The sequence below is a fragment of the Diadema antillarum genome, unplaced genomic scaffold (assembly GCF_040938485.1).
Source record: "Diadema antillarum isolate AM-2024a unplaced genomic scaffold, OU_Dant_1.0 seq00002035_RagTag, whole genome shotgun sequence".
Lineage (NCBI taxonomy): Eukaryota > Metazoa > Echinodermata > Echinoidea > Diadematoida > Diadematidae > Diadema > Diadema antillarum.
The window spans coordinates 241,747-264,151 of record NW_027272687.1 but is presented as its reverse complement, the minus strand read 5'-3'; the positions used below and the strand labels follow the sequence as shown (position 1 = coordinate 264,151).

The following is a 22,405-nucleotide window of genomic DNA, read 5'->3' as shown; positions in this document are numbered from 1 at the left end:
TGTTATTTTATGTTATTTCATTTTGTTTTATTGTGTTTTGTTTTATTATATTTAATTTTTGTTTATTTAGTACTTTGTTTTATTTAGTTTAGTTTCGATTAATTAGGTTTGATCTTATTTTGTTCAATTCCATTCATTTTAATGATGTTTACTTGAGCTTTATAGCACCATTTGAGAACAAATATTTATGGCTATCTGAACATGACATATAATCTATACAAATGCTTTTTTTGTACCATCAGTTGAAATTTGCTGATGCAGTAGCAAGAGATGATGAGAATTTTTAGCATTTTATGGAAGTGCTTCAATATTGGAAACAAGGATGGCAATAATACGTGTGCTACTATCTGAAGATGTACACTGTAAGTGTATGTCTAAATCAGCTTGAATACACCAGAGCTTGCTTCCATTCATTCATTCATTCATTCATTCATTCATTCATTCATTCATTCATTCATTCATTCATTCATTCATTCATTCATTCATTCATTCATTCATTCATTCATTCATTTGTTCATTCATTAAAAAAAAATGTTATCTTCCTTGCTGTCTCTCTCTGCAGCCTAAACAATGCTGAATGCCTATTGGACAGGCCAACGGATCCCCGCCCACTTCCCAGCTTCCAGCCCGGTGAAGTGTACAATATTAGCAAGCAGTGTGACCTCGTCTTTGGCCAGGGTTCAACTGTGTGCTCCTACAGGGTGAGTTGTGGATCTGAATGGTGTTACCGTGACATTCAGTGAGCTGAAGTGAAGATATGACATTGAAAGGTTTCACATTGACAGGAAAACCCATTTGTAAACGTGCTCAGAAATGTAAGTTTCCTTTCTTTTTTTTCTTTTTAAAAGGAAACTTGAGTCCCTTCCGTAAATCAGGTCTGACAGTAACCGATTTGCGGTCCCAGTGTGTTTTTTGATCAAGTTCTGCCTGATGCCAGGCACTCCTGTGAAAACTCAGCAGTTTAAATCTCTAACACACAATCGATTAAAAAGTTTGAGACATACATTGTACTTGACTTTGTATTCACCTCTGCCATGGTGAGCACCTTATACATACATCCTCTTGCGTGTATGTGTAATAAGAGTTGCATATTTGATTGATAGGCTGTGGAGATTGTGACTCAGCTGTGGCTTGAAATGTCATTTGTGGTCATGAGTTGGGTTAAAAATGTAGCCAATCAGAAATGCTGAAAAAAGAAAAGAGAAAAAGAAAGAGCTCTTTTTATTTTCTCGCTATTGAAAGGGAGTCAGTCTAAAACATGTTCATCAAAAATGTGTGTTACCTGTGGCGGAGTACCGATCACTGTGCGCGTTACACTGACCCAAACAATTGCTTTGATTCAAACGGTTGTCTACTGCACTGCTAAATGATGAGCAACTCCATTGTATTACAAAACAGTTCATAGATCTAGTTTATAAAACAAATAATGCACAGTTGGAAAGTTCATGATGTTAAAGGAGGTGCAGCACACTCTCGGATATTCACATTGTTGGTAACATGTACTCAGCTGCTCATTGTGCACTATTGTAAATATGCATAAGTGTACCGCATTTCATGTGGTGATGAAGTCAGTTTCAACACTTGCATTCTGTAACATGATATTTGAATTGTGATACGAAATGTAGATTATTAAAATGGGAGCCAGGAAAAGGGGAGAGGGATGATCTGATCTAGCCCTCACATTCTACTTCTGGTAATGGGTAGCTTGAGAGGAGAGGTTAAGAAGAGGATCCCTTGTGTACAAGTAAGGAAGGAGTACTGTTCTACCAGAGATGCAGTGTGCAGTGAGTCTACCAGTGTCGACCAAGAAGGCATCTCTCTGACGTTCGCCCACTTTCATTGGCTTCACCTCTTTTTGACCACCTGACATTCACGGTGAGAGGGATGGGAGGAGGTCGGGGAGGGGTGCAGAGGACTCCCTCAGTCCCCGCTGGCAGAGTTCAGAGCCTGATTGTGGAGATTTATGGCAGTCGGCGTTCATTCCGGCAGAGTTCCAGCACGGCCAGCAAGCATCCAGTGAATCTAGCGTCAGAAGGCAAAATAAATACAAGCTCAGTGAGTGGTGACCCACTGTTAGCTCGGCTGGGGGTTAAAGGAAGAATACTGGGAGTAAAGTAGGATGATGAGGGGGACATTTTCTTTTTTTTTTGGGGGGGGGGGTAACAAAAATCATAATAACTTCTCATCCTACCTACCTACATGTAATCATTCATTTGCAGCACAGTGGGACATTTATGGCTGATTGCGGGACTTGATAGGGAAGGTGAACAGAGTTGCCAGTGGCATTCAGCTCTAGGAGGTACTATGAATGAAATAGGGATGAAAGAGTAAACACACAAACAAAACTAAGCAAACAAACACGAGAGCAAAGAAAGCGTTTTGTTGTGAGTCACAGAATAAACATTGATCAGTGCTGATCATTTTTCATTGCTGCAGTCCCATTTCAGCGGGATATGTCTGTCTATGAGCGATACGATGTGAGCCAGTATTTGACCCGTCATTCAAGACTCGTCAGGTAGCAATGTGTTGTGAATCAATTATGGAGCCCTCTTTTCTTCACCCCAAGATCAGATAAATGTGCATATTATTTTTGTGTTGGGTAGACTGATAGGAGCACTTTATTCAGTCAGAGTGACACTTACGAGGAGATTTCACACACGTCTTTTCCCATTCTGTATTGAAGCACACACTCTGGAATCCCTTCTAAGCTGCGGGAGATCAAGGAGGTGTACAAATGAAAATCATTACTACAGAAGATGCTGGTTCCTGCTCGTTAGATTTGCACCCCATGAACTGTGAATGGTACAGATGAGGTAGTTTTGACTACAGACGATATTCTCCATATCAATGTTTGACCAGAGTTGCGTCCGATTCATTGCTCTTGGTCTGTTTTGCTTTATTTTTTCATTAGAGAAGTAAAGATAGAAATCGCAGATCAAAGAGTGAGATTCTCTTGGAGTTGTCTCAGGAGAGGCAAGTGTACCAGCCACACCAGGATTAGAGGAGGATTAGTCTTTGGCCACAAGACCCTGTCACAGAGTGACTCACGCTGGGGCAACCTTGTTTCGGCACCTGCTCGGTGCACTCGGAGTGCACTGTCAGTCACGGGGAAGAGAGAGAGAGAAGGGCTCTATGAGATTTATTTTGCTTGTTTGCACTTGCAGCTGTAGTCCATTTGGTCCATTGTTCCATCCTTTGCCAGTGACAGCATTTAGGGGGGATAATCGTCAGCTGACGATTTAACATGTACTGTACATGTATTTCTGTCCTTTATTTTGTTTCAGATTAGCCAGTTTTGCAGAGCAAGTCCGCATAGAGAATGAGAAGTTCAAAGCACTTTTGTGCACTCATGCATCAGGGATTGTCTCTGACTGCTGGTTCTTTGATGAGACACAGAAGGCAATACTGTAAGAGCTGTTATTTTTGCATACAGACATATTTGCGATTGAGAAGAGGTCACAGACATTTTCGTGAGATGTTGTCTCCATGATTTTACGCCAAGACTATCATAAGTGCACTAATGCCTGTTAGTTCATTCGCTGAGGCATCAGATATTTTCGTGTGTTGTTAAATTCGTGCCCCAACAGTGATTCGTGAAATTCGCAGGAATTAAACTCTCGTGAAAATAACAGCTTTTGCAGTATTCTGTTTTTGCAAGCAGTAGAAATGCGCTCACATCGATACGATGATGAACACATTGCATTACGTGAAAATAGGAAATATATCCCTCAAAGAAGACACATACAGTGTAGGTCCTACATGCACACCAAACGTTATGTTTGTGCACCGTCTGCTGACAATTATTTCTAAACTTGTGACAATCAGCATAGTTACGTACGAAATGAATTGTCTGTGTTTGTGTGTGAAAGGGGCGGTATGTTCCTTTAACTTGTTGAACTTGAACATTTGACTTACTGTTACTGCTGGAGCCAGTGAATAAACCCCCGTCTCTGCTGTATTTGGCCAATTAGAGAATGTCAAAACTATCAATTTGCACAAGTGGAATCCAATGACTGACGAACTGTTTAAACAAAGCTGGGGCAAGAGGCGAAGGCAAGCACAAGAAGAATGCATGATTTGTTTGAAACATTCATGTCAAGAGTCTGGCCGTAAATCACTGTTATCATGTGTGTTATAAGGCAGATACATCCATCAAATGGTTTTATGGCCTTGGAGTAGGGAGGAAGGGGGAGAAGAATTTGAAGATGGGGGCATATGCAAAGTGATACATTAGAAGGTTAAGAATGAAGAAGGAAAGGTGTTTGCGGGGGAAACGGCTAACAGGAATTGTGGATTGGTAAGCATAGAATTCAGGGAACTTTCACCGTGTGAGAGAATTGCACAGGTATGATTAATTTTTGAATGACATCAAACGTTCTTACAGTTTCCAAGATAGTGATGTCATAAGGCCATTGATACAGAGCTCCACCTTAGGCATTGTAGTTCAAGCTCAAGTAGCTACACACCTTCAGATTCCAGAACGCACACACTCAATAAATCACCCTGTAATAAATACTCATGTCCTAATGCCCAAGTAGGATGGTGACGACTTTTTTTTTTTTGTATATCTTAACTCTTTCTTTTTAATCTTTGTAAAAGAGATATCTCTGTTCCTGCTGTTATTTTTGTTGTTTTTTATTTGTTCATATTAGCATACTGTAAAACGAGGAACGTTCGCGTGCATTTTAATTCTATGAATTTCGCGAGCTCCAAGCTTCACGAAATTGAAATGTACGCGAAAGTTCTTGTCTACACTGTATACATTGAACGCCAGTGGCAATTCGCGAAAATTTCATGCCACGAATAGGGCCATCCGCTCCAATTCATGAATATTTCATGCCGTGAATATTTCATGCCGTGAATATGTCATGTTTTACAATAGTTAGACTTACAGTCTTCTTAACCAGCTCTCTGTATATTGGATTCAATTACCAGTATTCAATATGTCTGTGGTAAAGTGAATGAGAGCTGTCTCTTTCCTTTTTTGTGGTATCTTTTTCTAAACCCACCACCACGTTGTGATCTTAGCACAATAAAAGTTGTTCAATGCATTTCATCAGAAAATCTCTACATTTGGATTTGTAATGTGAAAGGGAGGAATTGTGCAAAAAGGGGTAAAATGTCTCTTTGAATGAGTCAGAATCACTGAGCAGTACAGCAGAGCTTAGGATGCATGACGTCTTGAGGAATTGGGGTAACCTTGAGTGGGGGATGGGGGAGGGAGGTTCAGAAAGTCAAAAGGATGTGGATTTAAGAAAAATAAATTGCTTTTTCACGACAAATTGAGATAATGGATCATATGATCATACAGGGAGGTCTACTCTGAAGTGGGCAAAATGTGTTATGGGGGAAGGATAAGGGATAGTGGAGACACAATAGAAAAAGACAATAAGTGCTTTAAGTTTGAATAATATCTTCACTGACAGCAGAGGGGGAAAGGCCACCTCTTTTAATTTGTCATCTTACAGTACCCCCCACACAGGGGGGCCACGTAGCTTGTAAAACACACCACCATGTGTGAACGGGAGACAACTGTTGAGGAGGCAGATCAGACAGTATCACATTTTTATTGTGTCTCCTGTCGGTGCCCCCAAACTTGCCATGGTGCTAGCCAAACATTCCCCACGTGGTCAGAAACATTTGTTTAGCACCCAACATCGACGGTAATTTATCGATGCGGTAGAGGAATCTTGTCCATCTTTCTCTTCCAAACCCTATTGCCACCCATCTCTCTATCTCTCTTCTTTCTCATCCTCTTCCTTTTATCCCCCTTCCTTCACTCCCCCAATCAAACATGTTCTTCTTCTCTGCGTTATTCAGAATCTTTTGTCTATGTCACATATTCTGATAAATTTTCAGATTATTCCACAAATACCCCTTCAGGTAATATTGTTTTATTCTGCTTTTTTGTTAGGGGAGATATTTGTTGTTTAATACTATGATCCCACAGAAGAGAAATAGGTTTAAAGAAAAAAAAATGAACAGGGGATTAGACATGAGCAAAGATGTATAGCAAAGTATATGTTTTATCTTTCAGTGGGACGAAGACGACAAATGAAGAAAAAGATGGGGTATGGCATTGTTGGTATGTGTAAAATTTGTGCTAGTGATTGGTTGCAGACAACATTTCTATTGCTAAGAGCTTTTGGAGAGATGGTTTGAGCATGATTTTCAGACAGATTGTTGAAAAGGTGAGCAAATCCCAAGACACATAATAAAAAAAAATGTGCTTTCATTACTCTGCTGAGAAAAGCCTAGGAATGAGTCTGCCCTGATAAACGTCAAATCCCCAGCCATTCCCCCCGCCAATGTGGATTCAGTCCTAGCCGGCATGCACAATGTGTGGAAGTGTTTCAGTGCCCGGAGAATGAATGACACAACAGAAAAATCTGCAGGAAAAGGGATGAGGACAGGTTCTGCATGCATCCAAATATTGACTTAAGTGGTAGAATTGGGTTAGCATCAAAGCCCCGTGTGGACTAGGGAAGGGGTCTTTGCCCTCTCCGCTAGAAACACAGAAATGCCGAAGGAACGAGCAAGGTGAGGAGACTGTGGAAAGAGGAAGCAACAGATGGAAAGAGAGTTCTTCTTTTTTTTTTTGACTTCCCTCGGGGATGCTTCTTGGAAGTCATGTTAAGGGCATCCCTTGTTCTTAAGTCGTGCATTCCTTCACAAGAAATGAAAACTAAGGCTTCATTCACAAGATTAATTCTAGTTTTTCACTTTTAGTCTAGTCAGTTTTTTTTCTAAGGGGGGGAGGGAGGGATAAACCCTCAGTTCAACAACATGTTCAGGAAGTGTTTGATGATAAACTTTAATCCCAGGCTTGTTGAAACAAGCCTCCAGCAGGGAGGTGTTTCTTCTTTGATATGCGCTTTGAATTAAGGAGTGGCATTGTTGGTTTTGGAGCAATTACCCAAGTCAGTGCCTGGAGGGTTAAGGAACAGCGCTTGAGACAGGGACTCGCACCTTTCCTGAACGAAGTTTATCTCAGAACCCATCGGAGAACTTACTGCACGTGTATCGAATTCGAAAAGACAAAATCATAAAGCCACCTGGAGATTAGAATGTGACTTTAGTAGAATATTAGACTGATGGCCATTCTCTTAGCTCTTAATTTTTGGTGTATATCTGAAAATGCTTCTTATTTTTTCATCTTTTTTGTTGTTGTTGCATAATTTGAAAAAGTAGAGGGCATCTTGCAGCAGCCATGAAATGAATCCTAGAAAATCCTGGAGGAATGTGATTTGATTTGAAATAACTGTATATAGCTACAGAAATATTCAGTTCATTCATTGAAGTCCATTAAAGGTCAGTTCTCAAGTTCTGAAGTCAAGGTCAAAGATTTTCATCTACACCTTGCCAAGACGGTATTACAGTGTGATGAGTAGATAAAAAGAGTAAAGGCTTCCAGGCCAATTACAAGTGATAGCTGAATTGCTCCGATGAAATGTTTTATAACTTAAAGTTGCTAAAAAAGTAATTGATGATGGGTGTTTGACATATTCTTTTTTTTTTATTTCTGTACACATCAATTAGTAAGCTGTGAGGTACAGGCATCATCAACTCAACTGATTTGCATATTGTGACCAATTATCACTGTTTCATAAAACCAAAAACATTTTAAATCTTCCCTATCTATCTTATTTTTGCAGTCAGATGTTGATGAAGTGTTCACTTCACAAACATGTTTATGCAACATTACTCTCTCTGTATGCAGTCAACTTGTATATGGAGCACATTTCCCTTTAAAGTTCAAAGCATCTGCGTGAAAGAAGAGCTGTCGTACTGTATTTGTAAATTTTGTTTGACTATGAGAAGTGTAGCCATTAGAAAGAGGCAACAAGCTAACAGAAACAAATACACAAGCAAACCTGCAAACAAACAAACAAACCAAATACATCATTCTTGAATTCTTGTCTGCAGAATTTTTGAGGTGAGAGGAAGGAGAGTGATTGATGTAGCTGAATCTCCTCCAAGGATGGGCAGAGATGCCATCCCTGTGTGATGGTGGGACTGGTGATGCATTGGTTGCCGGGCGGCGGGGCGTGTGGGGAGGGCAGGGGAGGGGCACTATCCAGCCAGTGATGGATGGCTTTTAAATGACGGCGGGGATGAGATCTGGTCCATCCCACACCCAGAGAAAATAAGTAACCTTGCCCTATTGCAGGCTAGAAATCTGTGAGAGAGATGGAGAGATAACCTGCCTCAGAGAGAGAAAAAAGAGCTTGTCTTGTAGACGTTTGTGTACAAGACTTCAAACCTGGAGTGGTGGGATGACACTTTTGGTTTGACTGTGTGTGACTGCATCCTAATATTGCCTGGATTTAGAGTAAAAATTTATTATCATGAATTCATCATTTCAAGATTTTGATATAATTTTTGCTTTCCTCTGTGACTTCACTCCTCTTAAGTCGACTTGAACACAGAAGGGATTTTCCCTTTAACCCTATCTATGCCAGTCATTTTTTGGACACTGTGTACAATATTGTTGGGTTAAAGGGTTAAAGGGGTAAAGGCAGGCTACCCATTGATGACTGTTCACGTAACATGCAAAGGGTGAACTGTAAAACAAGGAATGTTCACATGCATTTTAATTTTGCGAATTTCGCGTGAGCCAAGATTTGCGAAATTAAAATGCACGCGAAAGTTCTTGTCTACTTTATATGCATTGAATGTTAGAGGCAACACGCGAAAATATCACGCCGCGAAAAAAGGCTATCGGCTCCAAATCGCGAAAATTTCATGCCGTGAAAATATTGTGTTTTATAGTATGCCATTCACTTTGCCTGATATTTGTTAGTTCGTTTGAATAAACATTTTAGTGACTATTGCCCGTAAGTTCTCAAATGTAACTTCAACCACATTTCTGTAAAAGTGATATGATACTTTCTGCTGTGAAGAGGATGCAGGAGACAGACAGTTTGACCAGACGGAGGTTTGTTGAGTATGATCATTTGGAATTGTTGATATTCTTATGTGCCAGCTTTTGTATGCATACAGTTGAGGTTGAATGCTTTTGATAGATGTTCCTATCAGCTTATTGTGTTGAGAGAACATGACCACAAAATGTCCCCTTTCTCAGAAACTGACTTTTGGTATGTCGGTGACAAAGTCAACAATACCTCTGCAGTCAGTTTACATTTGCGGGATCATCGTCTTCCTGTACGGTCTGCCTTGTTCCCACTCCAAACCTGCCACTCAGTCGGTTGAGATGCTTATCCATCATTTTGCGGTTCCCATGGCAACCATACCCCGAGGTTGAGTCTTTCTGATGGAGATGCATTCATCACCAGGCCAGGTGTCTGATTGGCTGTTACAGCCGCCTCCTCCTCCCAGCTTTTCCCGCTTGATGGAAATTGAGGACACGACAAGACTCATTCATGTCACTACATTCATTTTACTGATGCTGCCTCTGGGAAGAGTTGGCACAACGATTGCCAGGTTTCTGATCAGCATTTTCCTCTTTCTTCCTGCGGAAAAGCAAAATTGTAGAAAGCCAGCAAAGTCTCTTGTACACACACATCTTGTCATGAGTGTGCAATTGCTTTGGGATGTCTTAAAGATGTGTTTACCATTGGGAGCAGTGATTTCAAAAATGTTTGAGTTATCACATTTGATGCATACTATGTGCAGGTCAGTTGTATCTCAAAACATCCTACCATACAAAAAATTTGCAATAAAATCTAAGAATATAAGGAGATATCACTATTTTTCTAAATAAATCATAAAACTCCAGATGGTTTATTCTCGAAACAATTTTATTATAGCTATTGTTCACATTTTGTATATTTAACAATATTTAACATTGATTATACTGATTAACATTTTACATTGGTTTTTTCTATTCATAACACACAATTAAGAACTATTTTGAAGTACTAAAGCTGGGTTTTTGATTCCTCTGCAAATTGTAAATGATGCCTTTAAAGTTGTGTTTTGTTGATGCACAAGCAATAGGCCTAATACTCAGGCATCAAGAATCACAAATCTGAGAATATTGAGTACAGGTATCACTTTGTGCCCATTTGTGTAAGAAATTTACTGGATGTTTTCGTCAAACATCACATAGCTGTTGGCACTTATTTTAGTCTGCTGAAAATGTGCTACATGTAGTTATGACTTCCCCATGGTTTGTTTCATTTTGATGATCTCAACATTAACATTGACACTGGATTGAGATAGTACATTTGAAATATCCAGTATGATTAGTGCCATTGGTAAAGTATCCTTTATTTGAAGAGAAATCTTGTTTGAACATTCTGATATTCTTCTGCCATTCAATTGTTATAGGCCTGCATGCTTAGAAAAAATAAACAAATAAACAATTTTTGTCTTAGAATGAAAGCAATGGTATAAACTGACATGATGAACTTATGCCTGTTTCTGACTTTTAAAGAAAAGAAAAACTTCACCAGTCAGAAGTGAGGAATTTTGATTGATTGTGATTTCTGACGTCTTTCTTTATCTCAGTGTGAATTCTACTGCCATATGAAAACTCTAAATTTGATCACTGCGAGAATTTAGAGTCTATCGAAACTTCTTCAAACAGGCAGTCATTAGGCTGTGTTCTAGTGGCAAAAAGTAACAAGACTGTTGAGAAACAAGATACACCATTCCACTGTCTCAAGGGGAGTGCGGCTTGCCGGTGATTAGCTGACCCCGACGTGACCTACCCACAATCCAACAGGGAACTGATTGGCTTAAGGTCAATGACCTTTTGACACTCGCAATCTCCGGCATCTAGCTGGGGTTTCCAAATTACAGCAAAGCAAACGCTTCATTAATCACAAACTATGCCCAGCGGCAGGAGAGGCAGAACTCTGGCCCTGCAGTACCCCCTCCATGAGAAGTTTTCTCCCTGGCAGACAAGGGAAAGGTAGAGAGGGAGGAGGCAGAGGAGGAGGAGGAGGAGGAAAAGAAAAAGAAAGAGGAGAGAGGTGGTTTGCTCCGGGTTTTGAGATGTGGCTTGCATCAAGTCTGGGATCCCAAAACCGGAGATGACAGTAATGATGGTGGCTCTCCTCCCCGTGATTGGGTGGAGACAAAACTGGACAATTTCACCCCAAATTGGCCGCAATTGGAGGGGTGTAGGAGTGATTATTGCACTCGGCAGCCCCATAATTCACGGGGTTTGATAAGTATCAGTCAAGGGCAACCGAAACAATGTGAGACCCGAGAACGCATCCAGCATAGTGAATTAGACTCAAACTCACTATGATTCAGCACTATTTCTTCTTCTGTGTTGTGCCAACCAGCTAGACATTTTTTTCTCTTGTTGTTGAAGTCAGAATGTCAGTTGTGTGAAGGTCGTACAAATTCTCAAATTTATCGTGATTTTATGAGTTCAGTTTCGTAGTCATGGACATTTTGGCTTGGGGTGGAGCTGTTATGATGATAGGGAAAAGTGAACGGTCATCACTCACAGTATATTATGGCAACTGATATTATCTTTTTGCTTCATAACAAATGGGGAGAAATAATTAGAAAAGTAAAAACTGTGTCAGTAAAATGTGTCATGATTTAGAACTCAACAAACTCTCGGGACCAGCATGTATCTTTCCACAATTGATAAGAGGGGAATGGTTACCACCGGGATTACACTTCTTTTTTCTCTTTTTTTTGCATGTTTTGTTTCTTCATTCTTTTTGTTCTTGTTCTTCTTTCTTTCTTATCGTAGAAATCCTGCAAAAGGTTATGGTGCACGGGCTCATCTAAAGGCAGTCAGACAGGATGCCGCACTCAACACATGCCATGGGCCGATGGAACGCCGTGCGACAGCCACAGTGTGAGTTGCCATGGCAATCAACTTTTAGCAGACATGCATCTTCCATCGGTGGCCAGGCTTTGCGAGGAATCTGCCTTTAATGTAGCGCATGCGATGGAAAAACTATTTGGCTTGGGGGCTATTACTGCTCAGAGTATTTCTAAGTCCCTCATGACAATTGGGGAAACAATGCTCTCCTGTCGCGCATGAGCAATTTGACAAAGTGCAGAGAGAGGTTGGATCAGTATGTTAGAAGTGTTTGGGGGGCTAGTATGTTAAAACCATCGCCCCCAGGGTAATAGATATGCCAATGAATCTTTTAAAGTACATAGCAGTCTCCACTATTTTCCACAAAGATTTTCTTCTTTTCAATATTTAGGAAGCATTTTGAGAGTTGGATCAAGGGAGGACAATGTGCACTGATCCAGTCACTTTCTGTGAGTGAATCGTAGTCTCCCACCCAACATTATGGGGATGATTAGGTTATCTCCTCTTTTCTTCTATCTTGTCTGGAAGATTGTATACTATCCCTTTGGGTCTTCTCTTCTTGATTTACGCATGTTTTCATAAGACCCGACTTGCGGCACTGAATCTAGTATTTACCTATCCTCTGATACTTTCAAAGACTAGTTGAAAGTGATGGCAGAAGAGAGAAGAAAAAACAGATGTAAATAATGGAAATGAATCATCTGTTTGAGATAATTCATCAGTTTTATGATCAGCGTAGAGTTTGCTTGGTTCATTCAGGTCACTGACATTCATTCCTGCGATGCGCAGGATAAAAATCAAGAACTTTCAAGTGGTGGCTGTCCCAAGTGTCGTAGCTCGCTGCTTCACAAGATCTACGTGATGTAGTTTGCGATAAGAGAAATGTGGTCATCTCATGGCGCAGATTTAGCCTCCAAAAGTACACCTGCACTTTCAGTCAGTAGAGGGAAGAACATTGTCCCACAGTCAATTGATTTCTTCATGATAAAGACGGGAGTCTTGGCTGTTATTTTCTGCTCAATGAGTTGACATGCCAATCCTGAAAAGAACAGGAGGGAAATGAATGTGCCACTTGTAGTATCTGTTCAGTTCTAAGTGCCTGTATTTGGAAGTAATAGGTTAAGAAGTTGCCATTTATTCCTTTTTTTTTTCAGTGTTCACCAAATGCAATTGGTCGGGAATGCAGGTACCATGTGATGTGTGATACATTTGTAGATTCCCATGTCTCCTTTTTTTGTCTTGAAAAAAAAAAATCCAGTGGTGTTTTCGGGGCGAGTGCCGGCCGAGGAACCGAATGGAGGTGGTGGACGGGGAGTGGGGCAAGTGGGGCGAGTACGGGGAGTGCTCCCGGACCTGTGGGGGCGGAGTCAAGGAGGCCCAGCGGCTGTGCGACAACCCCACCCCGGAGAATGGGGGCAAGTACTGCATCGGGCGTCGGCTGCGCTTCAAATCATGCAACACACAGGTGAGTGGAGGCTCAGGGACCACACCCCTGGAGCATTGCACCCCAAGAGCACCCCTGGTAGACAGATAACTAGAGTCGGTTTTGTGTGGTGCAGATAAACCTTAATCACACTATCTGAGTCTTGACTCTGTGAGTTTTAGACAGTCCATGGCTGAATTAACACAATACAATTTGTCCCAGTGCAGAGTAAGGTCAAGATTGTTTTAGATTTTAAAAAAGTCAGAGAAATTTTTTTTGCCTTGTTCAGTGAATTGACTTTAACAGAAAAAGGCTCTGAATTTTGGAACCATGTATGTGAAAAACATTTTCTAAATTCTTGTTTAATGAAGAGTAATTTACCAAATTAGTAATCATGTACAAGTATTCATTCATTAGTTAAAGGACTCATTTCAACAACAAATTGAATTTCAGAAGCAGTTTGTGATGACACTCCTTATAAATGCTCTTCTTCTTTTCTCTTTATGTTTGCAGCAGAGTATGACATTTTGACCTTGGAATTTTGTATTTATTTTTTTTTTTTGTACTGATAAATTTGCAACATGACATGAAGTGGCATTGGATGTGTAAACAAATCCTGTCTCATTTTTAGACTCCCCCCCTCCCAACCCCATGGTGACTTGAAATTAAGAGGCTAGTAACTCCGTGCCAGAGGGACATTCCTAACTTTCACTGATTTTTTTCTTCCCCCCATCAGCCCTGTCCGGAGGGGTCACTGGACTTTCGGGAGAAGCAGTGTGCCGAGTCCCAGCGGACACAGTTTATCCGAGGCATATCTCCAAACACCCGATTCGTGCCCAAGTACGCTGGAGGTGTGTGGCCAGTATTTAAGAAAAAGTAGCCTTTAAGGTCTTTTTGCCCACAATGAGAAATAGATATCAAATGATGTCATCAGGAGTATTTCTCTAAGCCCTCTCAGAAGTGGATGAAGTTGAAGCTATCCCACCGTGCATTTGCCCCAAATCAGGAGAATGCTCGGTAGCTTATTCATGAGCTCCACTGTGCTTCTGCAAGGGTATGCAATTTTCCAGATGCAACCATTTTTACCTTTTTTTTGGGGGGGGGGCTGAAACATAGTTTTTCAGTGGAATACCTATGCTTCATATTATAGTGAAGTCATATATCTTCATTTTATTTTTATTTTCAAATGCCTTTGCATAGCAAAAAATAAGTCAGTATATATCTTGATTAACTCATACAACCCCATTTGATTCACAAATCTGTTAAATATCTGGAATATTTTTATCATTTCATTTCTATTTTTCAGAGGAGATCAATTTGTGGCCATTTATGGTATCAAGTCAAAATGCAAATTTGATTACAATGTGACCTGTGGAGATTCATTTTGTCTTGCCGTGCCAAGTCCACCCCAAACTAGTCCTGTGTGGGGTAAAGATTTGCATCACAGCATACCCTATGAACACCGGATGCAGAGTACATCTCTTTTTCTCCCTCTTGTCTCCCTCTCTCTTTGTTATGTTAAGATCACTGTGACCTGCTGAGATAAGCATCTCTCACAGCCAAACCATGAAGCAGAGCGAGTTTCCACGGGGATGAAAACTGCAATCACATTTTAGAGAATTAAATCCTTCCGCTCTCCCCAGAGCGTGGCCCAGGCTAAAATGCAACTTACTTCACTACTGTTGACATCTATAACATAATGTGATTTTTAAAAAGAGACGTGTGTGCTTAAGCCCAAAAAAAAAAGAAGAGAGGACAAGAGATGTGTTTAAGAGTACCAACAAAACAGCGTGAGCAGCAGAAGAGAGAGAACAGAATAAATCCACAAGAATAAAAGGGGCAGTATTAAAGACTGCGGATATTTCTGCGCAAAGATTCAGGCTGCATTTTGTCAGCCGAATTTACTCCGGAACACTCCCCGGGGAGGTATTTGCGGAGTGCAGACGACAAATGGGTTTCTAGTCTTGAGGGTACTTTCACACCAGTGCTGTCTCCTGTGTGTCTTTGTGGCATGATTTTTGAGGTGTTAACAAAGCTTCTTGGAGATGGTTTGATACATCATGGGGATGTATGTATGATACATACCCAGGAATTGGTGCTGGGAGAGCCTTCTGCTGACCCCAAAAATGTAGATTCTGTAAGCTGATCAGAACAGATGTGACGCAATTTGTGCCAAGCCAATGAATCTGTCCGCATTTGATTAAGAATGTAGCCACAAGACTTCTAATGAGAAATACAACCATATTGTACAAGTACTCTTTTTTCTTTTGAGTTACTATTCAATTCAATTCACTTTATTGATAATCATAAAAATGGAAATGTATACAGAGTAAAATGTGTCGGGGAGTTCACAAAGAAAGCCAAAGGCTTGAGACAAGTGATCCCCTTTACTATAGATACTATATCTGGAGACAGTTATGAGTTACCAGACATTAATGTTTGTGTCAAGTTCGTGAGGAATGATTTCCAGAGTCTTGTCAGCCTGTGCCAACACTGCGTCAATCTTGTTACATTGCGTATGTTTGCCATGATACGGCTTAGCCTAAATTGCACATGCATGAATGCCAATTTCCTGTTTTGAGTGGAGAAAATCCAATGTTGCCCTTTGGTATCAACGGTTTCAAACATTTGAGTGACTTTTATTTCCTTCTGAGTATTAACCTTTGAAGTCCCTAGAGGAATTGTGGCAATGACATAAACACACATTGTAGGTCACAAGTCTCATTTTTTTTTCTTCTCACTTGTATGTGCAATGACAAAACTTAAACGTTAGTAAGAGTGTGGGAAGGGGGTGTTAAAGAGACCATTTGCAAGATTTGAATCTACTTCTAGGGAGAGATTAAGGGAAGAATTGAGAGAGGGGGGGGGGGTGAGAGTTATCACAATACCTACCAGTGAGCTCCATGATTCAGTATTAATATAATATCTTTGCTTTCTATCTTTCTGCCCTCGGTGTCTTTCCACGCTTATGTATCTAGGGATGATTACACCATGCTGTTATGGAGGACAACAGAATAAACAAAGAAGCAAAATGAAAACGACAGAGCTCTACCTTTTTCGTTGCGAGTTCAAAAAAAATGAAATAAAAAAAAAATCTCAGGGGGCTTCGTGTAGAGTTTATTAGCATCTCTACTGCCCTTCTTGTGGGCATACATGTATATAAATCTTCTTGATGTTACTATTCCTGAGGTGTGGGGCTTAAAGAGCCGGTGTGAAGTGGACCGTTGACGCCTACCACTTCCAGACTGGTGTGACAGGTGTGGTGCGTGTAGCGGGCCACAACGGTGGCAGAGGTCTCCCTCGGAAAGTAGGCCAATCTAACGTGGGCTGGCTAGCGATTGTTTACAGTCAAACATGGCTGACTAGCCGATTGTTTACAGCCCGGTATATGGGTGGGCGTAACCTTGCAGCCAGGGAACAAGTGTTTTGAGGAATTAGTCCTGTGTTTGGCAGGTGATGGCATCCCCATTATAAGCCATGACCTTGGCAGAGAGAGAAATTTGTGCAATAGGCAACCACAACAACAACAACAACAACAACAACAGAGCTATATCCAAGTCAAAACCAAACTTGTTCTTCCCTCACCCATGATTAAAGCATATCATCCACACACATGTCAGTTCATTACAGTATTTGCTTTTATTTGTGCATGGATGCTAAAACCTATTGACTTTATCAGAACTAGTCTTCATTATGAGGTTATACTTGTGCTTTGCACATGAGGTATGTTATTATTTCACTCTTGATTCAAAATACGTGGTGTCGATTTGAGCAGCTGGAACTTTCACTCCGTGTGAGATGAAATGACAGGAAGTAAAGACTGCCCTCTGGTGTTGACTCTAATGTTGTTTACATATATTTTATGTTTGTTTTTTTTGTTTTTTTGTTTGTTTTTTTCCTCAGTCCAAGTGCAGGACCGATGTAAGTTGTACTGCAGGGTGGCTGGTTCTAACGCCTACTACGAGATGAGTCGCAAGGTTGTGGATGGAACAAAGTGTGGACCAGACACGGATGATATTTGTGTGCAAGGACAGTGCAGAGTGAGTGGGGAAAAAAAAAGGAGTTGTATATTGTTTGTTTCCTGCCAAATGATATTTACTGGTGAAATGTCTCATTAAGGCGAGCAGAATAGCATTGTGCTTGTCCTTCTGAAGCAACAAAGCAAATTCAAGTTGTAATGATAACAATAATAACATTTATCTATAATTTGTAGTGCTCTATATAACATTTTAAAGCACTCTTCAGAAAAAAACAACGAACAAAAACAAACGACATTGACTGACAAAATTACATCACTACACCTGAAAATTACCAAGTATCAAAAGCGTAACGAAATAAATGTGTCTTAAGTGCAGATTTGAATGTGTTTAAAGGACAAGTTCACCTTCTAAACATAAGGATTGAGAGAATGTAGCAATATTAGTAGAACACATCATTGAAAGTTTGAGGAAAATCAGACAATCCGTTCAAAAGTTATGAATTTTTAAAATTTTTGTGCAGCAACCGCTGGATGAGAAGACTACTGCAGTGTATGAATAACTTGCGTACAACAATATAAGGAAAATATAAAGAGAATTTCACAAAATTCCATCTTTTGAAAAAAGTACACATTCCCCTGACTCGTTACCGACAAATGTTATGGGCAATATTATTCCCCCTGCCTTTAGAAAGAGTCAAGTCAAGAGCTCTTTTATCATGCGAAAAAAGTGAAAATATGTTGAATTTTCTTTTACATTTTCTTTATACTGTTGTACGCATATGACTCACAAGCTGTAGTAGTCTCCTCATCCAGCGGTTCCAACACAAAAATTTTAAAAATTCATAACTTTAGCATCGATTGTCCAATTTTCCTCAAACTTTCACTGATGTGTTCTACTAATATTGTTGCATTCTCTCAATCCTTATGTTTATGAAGGTGAACTTGTCCTTTAAAGACCAGATATCACAGATGTGGGATGGCAGAGAGTTCCATAATGTGTACAAAGGATTTAGTGTGCAAAGGGTCCAAGACTAAAATGTCTCTCCTTCTATTTGGGGGTGGGGGGGGGGGGGGGGGGGGGGCAGTGGTGAAGGGGATTTTTTTTTTCTCTGCTATATATGAAGAGAAAGAACATTATTGAGGTAGAGGTGCATTTAGGCATGTGATGGATGTGTAGCAAAAATTCTCCAACTCGCCCAGTGCATATACCATGGTGTAAACAAGCTTGTATCATATAAATCTTGAGGTGAATAATAACGGCCTGAAACAACCTTAATGTGCCTACACCTTCCAATCAAGTTCATATTTGTCTAGTCAGGGTATGTGGGTGCAAGCATTTGGTTCCTCCTTGTAGTTCAACTGTCAATGCCCATATTTGGTTGTTTACAAGGAGTTACGTGTATTACAAATAACAACATTGATTAAATTTGCAGACGAAGACTTGGAGCATTTCTATTGGTATATGCTCTCATAAAAAAACGTTTTTCTTTTTTAAATCTGTTTAGAATATCATTATTCCTTGAGTGCATCATGCAAGTCTCAGATTGAATTCAAGTTGTTTGTCCTCGTGTTGGTCAATCATAATCATTTCATACATGTATCTTCCATAGCAACCAAAAGGAGAAAAAGATGTAAATGCAATCAAATCTGCCTGATGCAAAGAAAAGACAGTGACATATTAAAGTTGTAGATGGGCAAACTTCCCCGATGTGATTGTTGCAACGGTGTATCCTTTTGTGAGAAGTTGATATATCCCTGTGGTATTTGAACACGTATCAAATTTTGCCATTACTGTTGCAATCACTGGCTCTACCATCCCTTTGATTCCAGCAAGCTGGGTGTGACCATATACTGAGCTCCAACACAAAGAAAGATGAGTGTGGGGTGTGTGGCGGCGATAACACCTCGTGTCGGAAGGAGAAAAACACCTACAACCAGGCTCGTCACGGTAACCATTTCTCTGTCATTTTTTTCTAACTTATGTAATGTAACTAAAGTAAATCAAGGTAAAAAAGGGACAATTTTTACTAACAAGTCTGTACGGACTTTTCAAATTGTATTCCTTTTAACAATGCAAAGCTATTGAAGAAGTAAAAGCAAGCAAAAGAAAAAAACTCTTCCCTATTTTTGCACATCTGCCAGTTTTGTTCTGTGTGATAAACACACATATTGTTGATAGGAGTAATTAAAGGAAAGTTCGTTATGTAATGGCCATAGGTGGGACATAGCAAGAACGAAAAAACAAAAACACTAACAAACAAAACTAGTCCCACAAAAAAAAACAAAAATCAAGAATCCACTGTGGGCAGTTGGTCACAACAGCTGAATGGGTTGCTTGCACTCATCAGGGTCTGTAACACTGAAAGAGTGCATTTTTTCCCTCTTCTCATACAATACTTGTTTTCCTATAAGGGGAGGTAGCTATTGAATGGGGAACACATTAAGACAGATTATGGAGTCCATACTAATAAAAGCGCAAAAGTCCTGAAACGTTAATGGGGCTTATCAAAAATGTGAAGAATTATAGGAATGTTGTCATTAATAACACCCACTGATTTGTTGGTGCAAATGTTCACTACGATGCACATACTCCCTGATGATGAACGTCCCTTACCTTAATTGCACATAAAACCAAGCTATTTTCTAAATTGCCCCTATGGAGCAATTTATGGCATCTTTTAAATCCAAGAAAACATTCCTTCATAAGTTTAATATGCTGTTTTTGAAAGTATGGATTGCCCCTAAAGTTGAACTACTTCTCTTCTTGGGGCATTTGTATATTTGTCTTTTTGAGGTAATCTTGGATCAAATTACATTTATTTTCCCAGAAGACTGGAGATTGAATGGAATTTAAAAGGAACATTTCTTGTATACAAACATTTTTGTAGATATTACTCAACAGATTTTTATTCATCAAATTCTGAAAAAGATCGTTCTCATGCAATATCAAGCATGAAAGTTCAAAATCTTTCTGCATTTCCCAGCACCGACAATTCAGATTATCTGCCTTTCATGCCATACCACCTTTAAAGACATTCATTATGCATTTCTTAAATGATTTTATGTTCTCTCTCTATCAACAGGATACACACTGATTGTAACCATACCTGCAGGTGCAAATAAGATTAACATTAGACAGTACTCATACAATGGCAAGGTGGATGACGACAATTATCTTGGTGAGTGAGAAGATCTCAAGGAACACAGAGAAACTCCCCTGAAAGTGACATTAAAAATATGTTAAAGGACAAGTCCACCTTCATAGACATGTGGGTTGAGTGAATACAGCAATATTAGTAGAACATATCAGTGAGAGTTTGAGCAAAATCGGACAATCCGTTCAAAAGTTATGAATTTTTGAAGTTTCTGCTCAGTCACGGCTGGATGAAAAGACTACTATAACTTGTGATGTCAAATGAGTACAACGATATAAAGAAAGAATAAAGAAAATTCAACATATTTCCATTTTTCTCGCATAACAAAAGAACACTCGACTTCTCTCTTTCAAAAGGCAGGGGGAATAATATTACCCTTAACATACGTCAGTAGCAAGTCAAAGAAATGTGCACTTTATTCAAAAAGTAAAGTTTTGTGAAATTCTCTTTTTATTTTCCTTATAGTTGTACGCATGTGACATCATACACTGTAGTAGTCTTCTCTTCCAGCAGTCACTGCGCAAATACTTAAAATATTCGTAACTTTTGAACGGATTGTCCAATTTTCCTCAGACTTTCACTGATGTGTTCTACCAATATTGCTGCATTCTGTCAAACCTTATGTATATGAAGGTGGACTTGTCCTTTAAGGAACTTCTTTTTTTTTTGGTAGCTGCTTGATCGCTAAACTTTTAAAAACAAGCCAAAATCTGCCTGTGCAAGTTTTCATATCCTTACTTTCATTATCAATTCTATCTCTTAATGTTCTTTGGTATTTGTGGCTGCAAGACTATATTTGCTCTGTAAAGATAAAGAATAGGAAAACCATACAAGTAAGTAGAATGCACATATATTGCATTTTTCTCTTGAATCCTCTGATAGAAATCTTCAGCATCATAAATCTTTGTTCTTTTACAACAAATCTGAATTTAAACAGGCTTTGCTTTTCACTGGTTCCACTCCATTTTCAAGCAGAAATGATACCTTTTTTTCTTGTAGGAAATGTTGGAAATTTATTCAACTCTCCATGCATGGGTCTATGTCATTGTGGTCATGGGGAATAAATGTGAATCTTACCCAACTTTTAGTGCAATCATTCATGCTACCATGATTTTCTGTTCAGAGTTTTTCATCTACCGATCTCAAAAGTGAATCATGCCATTTGTTGGTGGAGCTGATTGTGACTCGGTCAATTTCTCTCACAGCTTTGTCCAACGACGCCAACGAATTCATCCTAAATGGCAACTTTGTGGTCAGTATGTATTCCAAGGAGATCTACATCAACAAGAGTGTGTTGGAGTATAGTGGCTCTAACACCACAGTGGAGTCCATCATTGGAGAGGATAGACTCCCCAGGGCAGTAAACCTATATGTAAGTCTGGCTCTGTCATGGTCGTCATGTTTTACTGATATAAAAACTAGTCACAGCAAATGCTTATGTGCTGTACAGATCAGTCCTCAGTGTAACTGAATTCTTGTTTTGCAAAACACATTCCTTTTCATCTTTAAGGTACTGTAAGAGTGGAAATTTTCGCGGTGTTGAAATTTTCGTGCATTTCGCGCAACCAGAAACTAGCCCGAAAATAAAAGCATGTGAATATTTTTGCTTGCCATATGTTCCTGTGTGTGATGTCTTGATTCCGCGGAATTAAAAACACTCGAAACTCTTCTTATGGGGCCAAGCGCAAAAAATTAGTCGCGCGAAAATATCCACTTTTACAGTACATGTATAATGCTAAGTTTAGCTTTCAAAGAATGTAAATAGAACGTTTTGTCAAATGCTGTTTGAAGGCAGCATATTATGGCAAGCAATCATTCTTGTGACCCAGAATGTTTTGCCATACAATGTTTGTAACATTGTTGAAGACAGTATGTTGTAAACAATCATTCATATGGCTAAGAAATGTTTTTTTAAGCGTTCCTATCTTGTAATTGTGGACAGAGTAAAGCCACTTTAGTCAGTCTTAAGCATGAGAGACCTTCATAGGATACTGTGAAACATGATATATTCGCGGCATGAATTTTTTGTGAATTGGAGCCGAAGGCCTTTTTTGCGGCATGAAATTTTCGCGTACCGCCACTGGCATTCAATA

The 22,405-nt window shown here is 39.7% G+C and overlaps 1 protein-coding gene across 1 annotated transcript in view; it reads left to right on the top strand.

Moving 5' to 3' along the window:
- LOC139713694 (A disintegrin and metalloproteinase with thrombospondin motifs 9-like) overlaps nt 1-22,405 on the top strand; it is a 90,696-nt gene that overhangs the window by 21,785 nt on the left and 46,506 nt on the right. The window contains exons 3-10 of the mRNA XM_071625399.1: nt 563-701; nt 11,681-11,788; nt 13,014-13,220; nt 13,915-14,029; nt 17,082-17,218; nt 18,988-19,105; nt 20,241-20,336; nt 21,518-21,684. Coding sequence (XP_071481500.1) covers nt 563-701; nt 11,681-11,788; nt 13,014-13,220; nt 13,915-14,029; nt 17,082-17,218; nt 18,988-19,105; nt 20,241-20,336; nt 21,518-21,684 — 1,087 coding nt within the window. The remainder of the gene's footprint in view (nt 1-562; nt 702-11,680; nt 11,789-13,013; nt 13,221-13,914; nt 14,030-17,081; nt 17,219-18,987; nt 19,106-20,240; nt 20,337-21,517; nt 21,685-22,405) is intronic.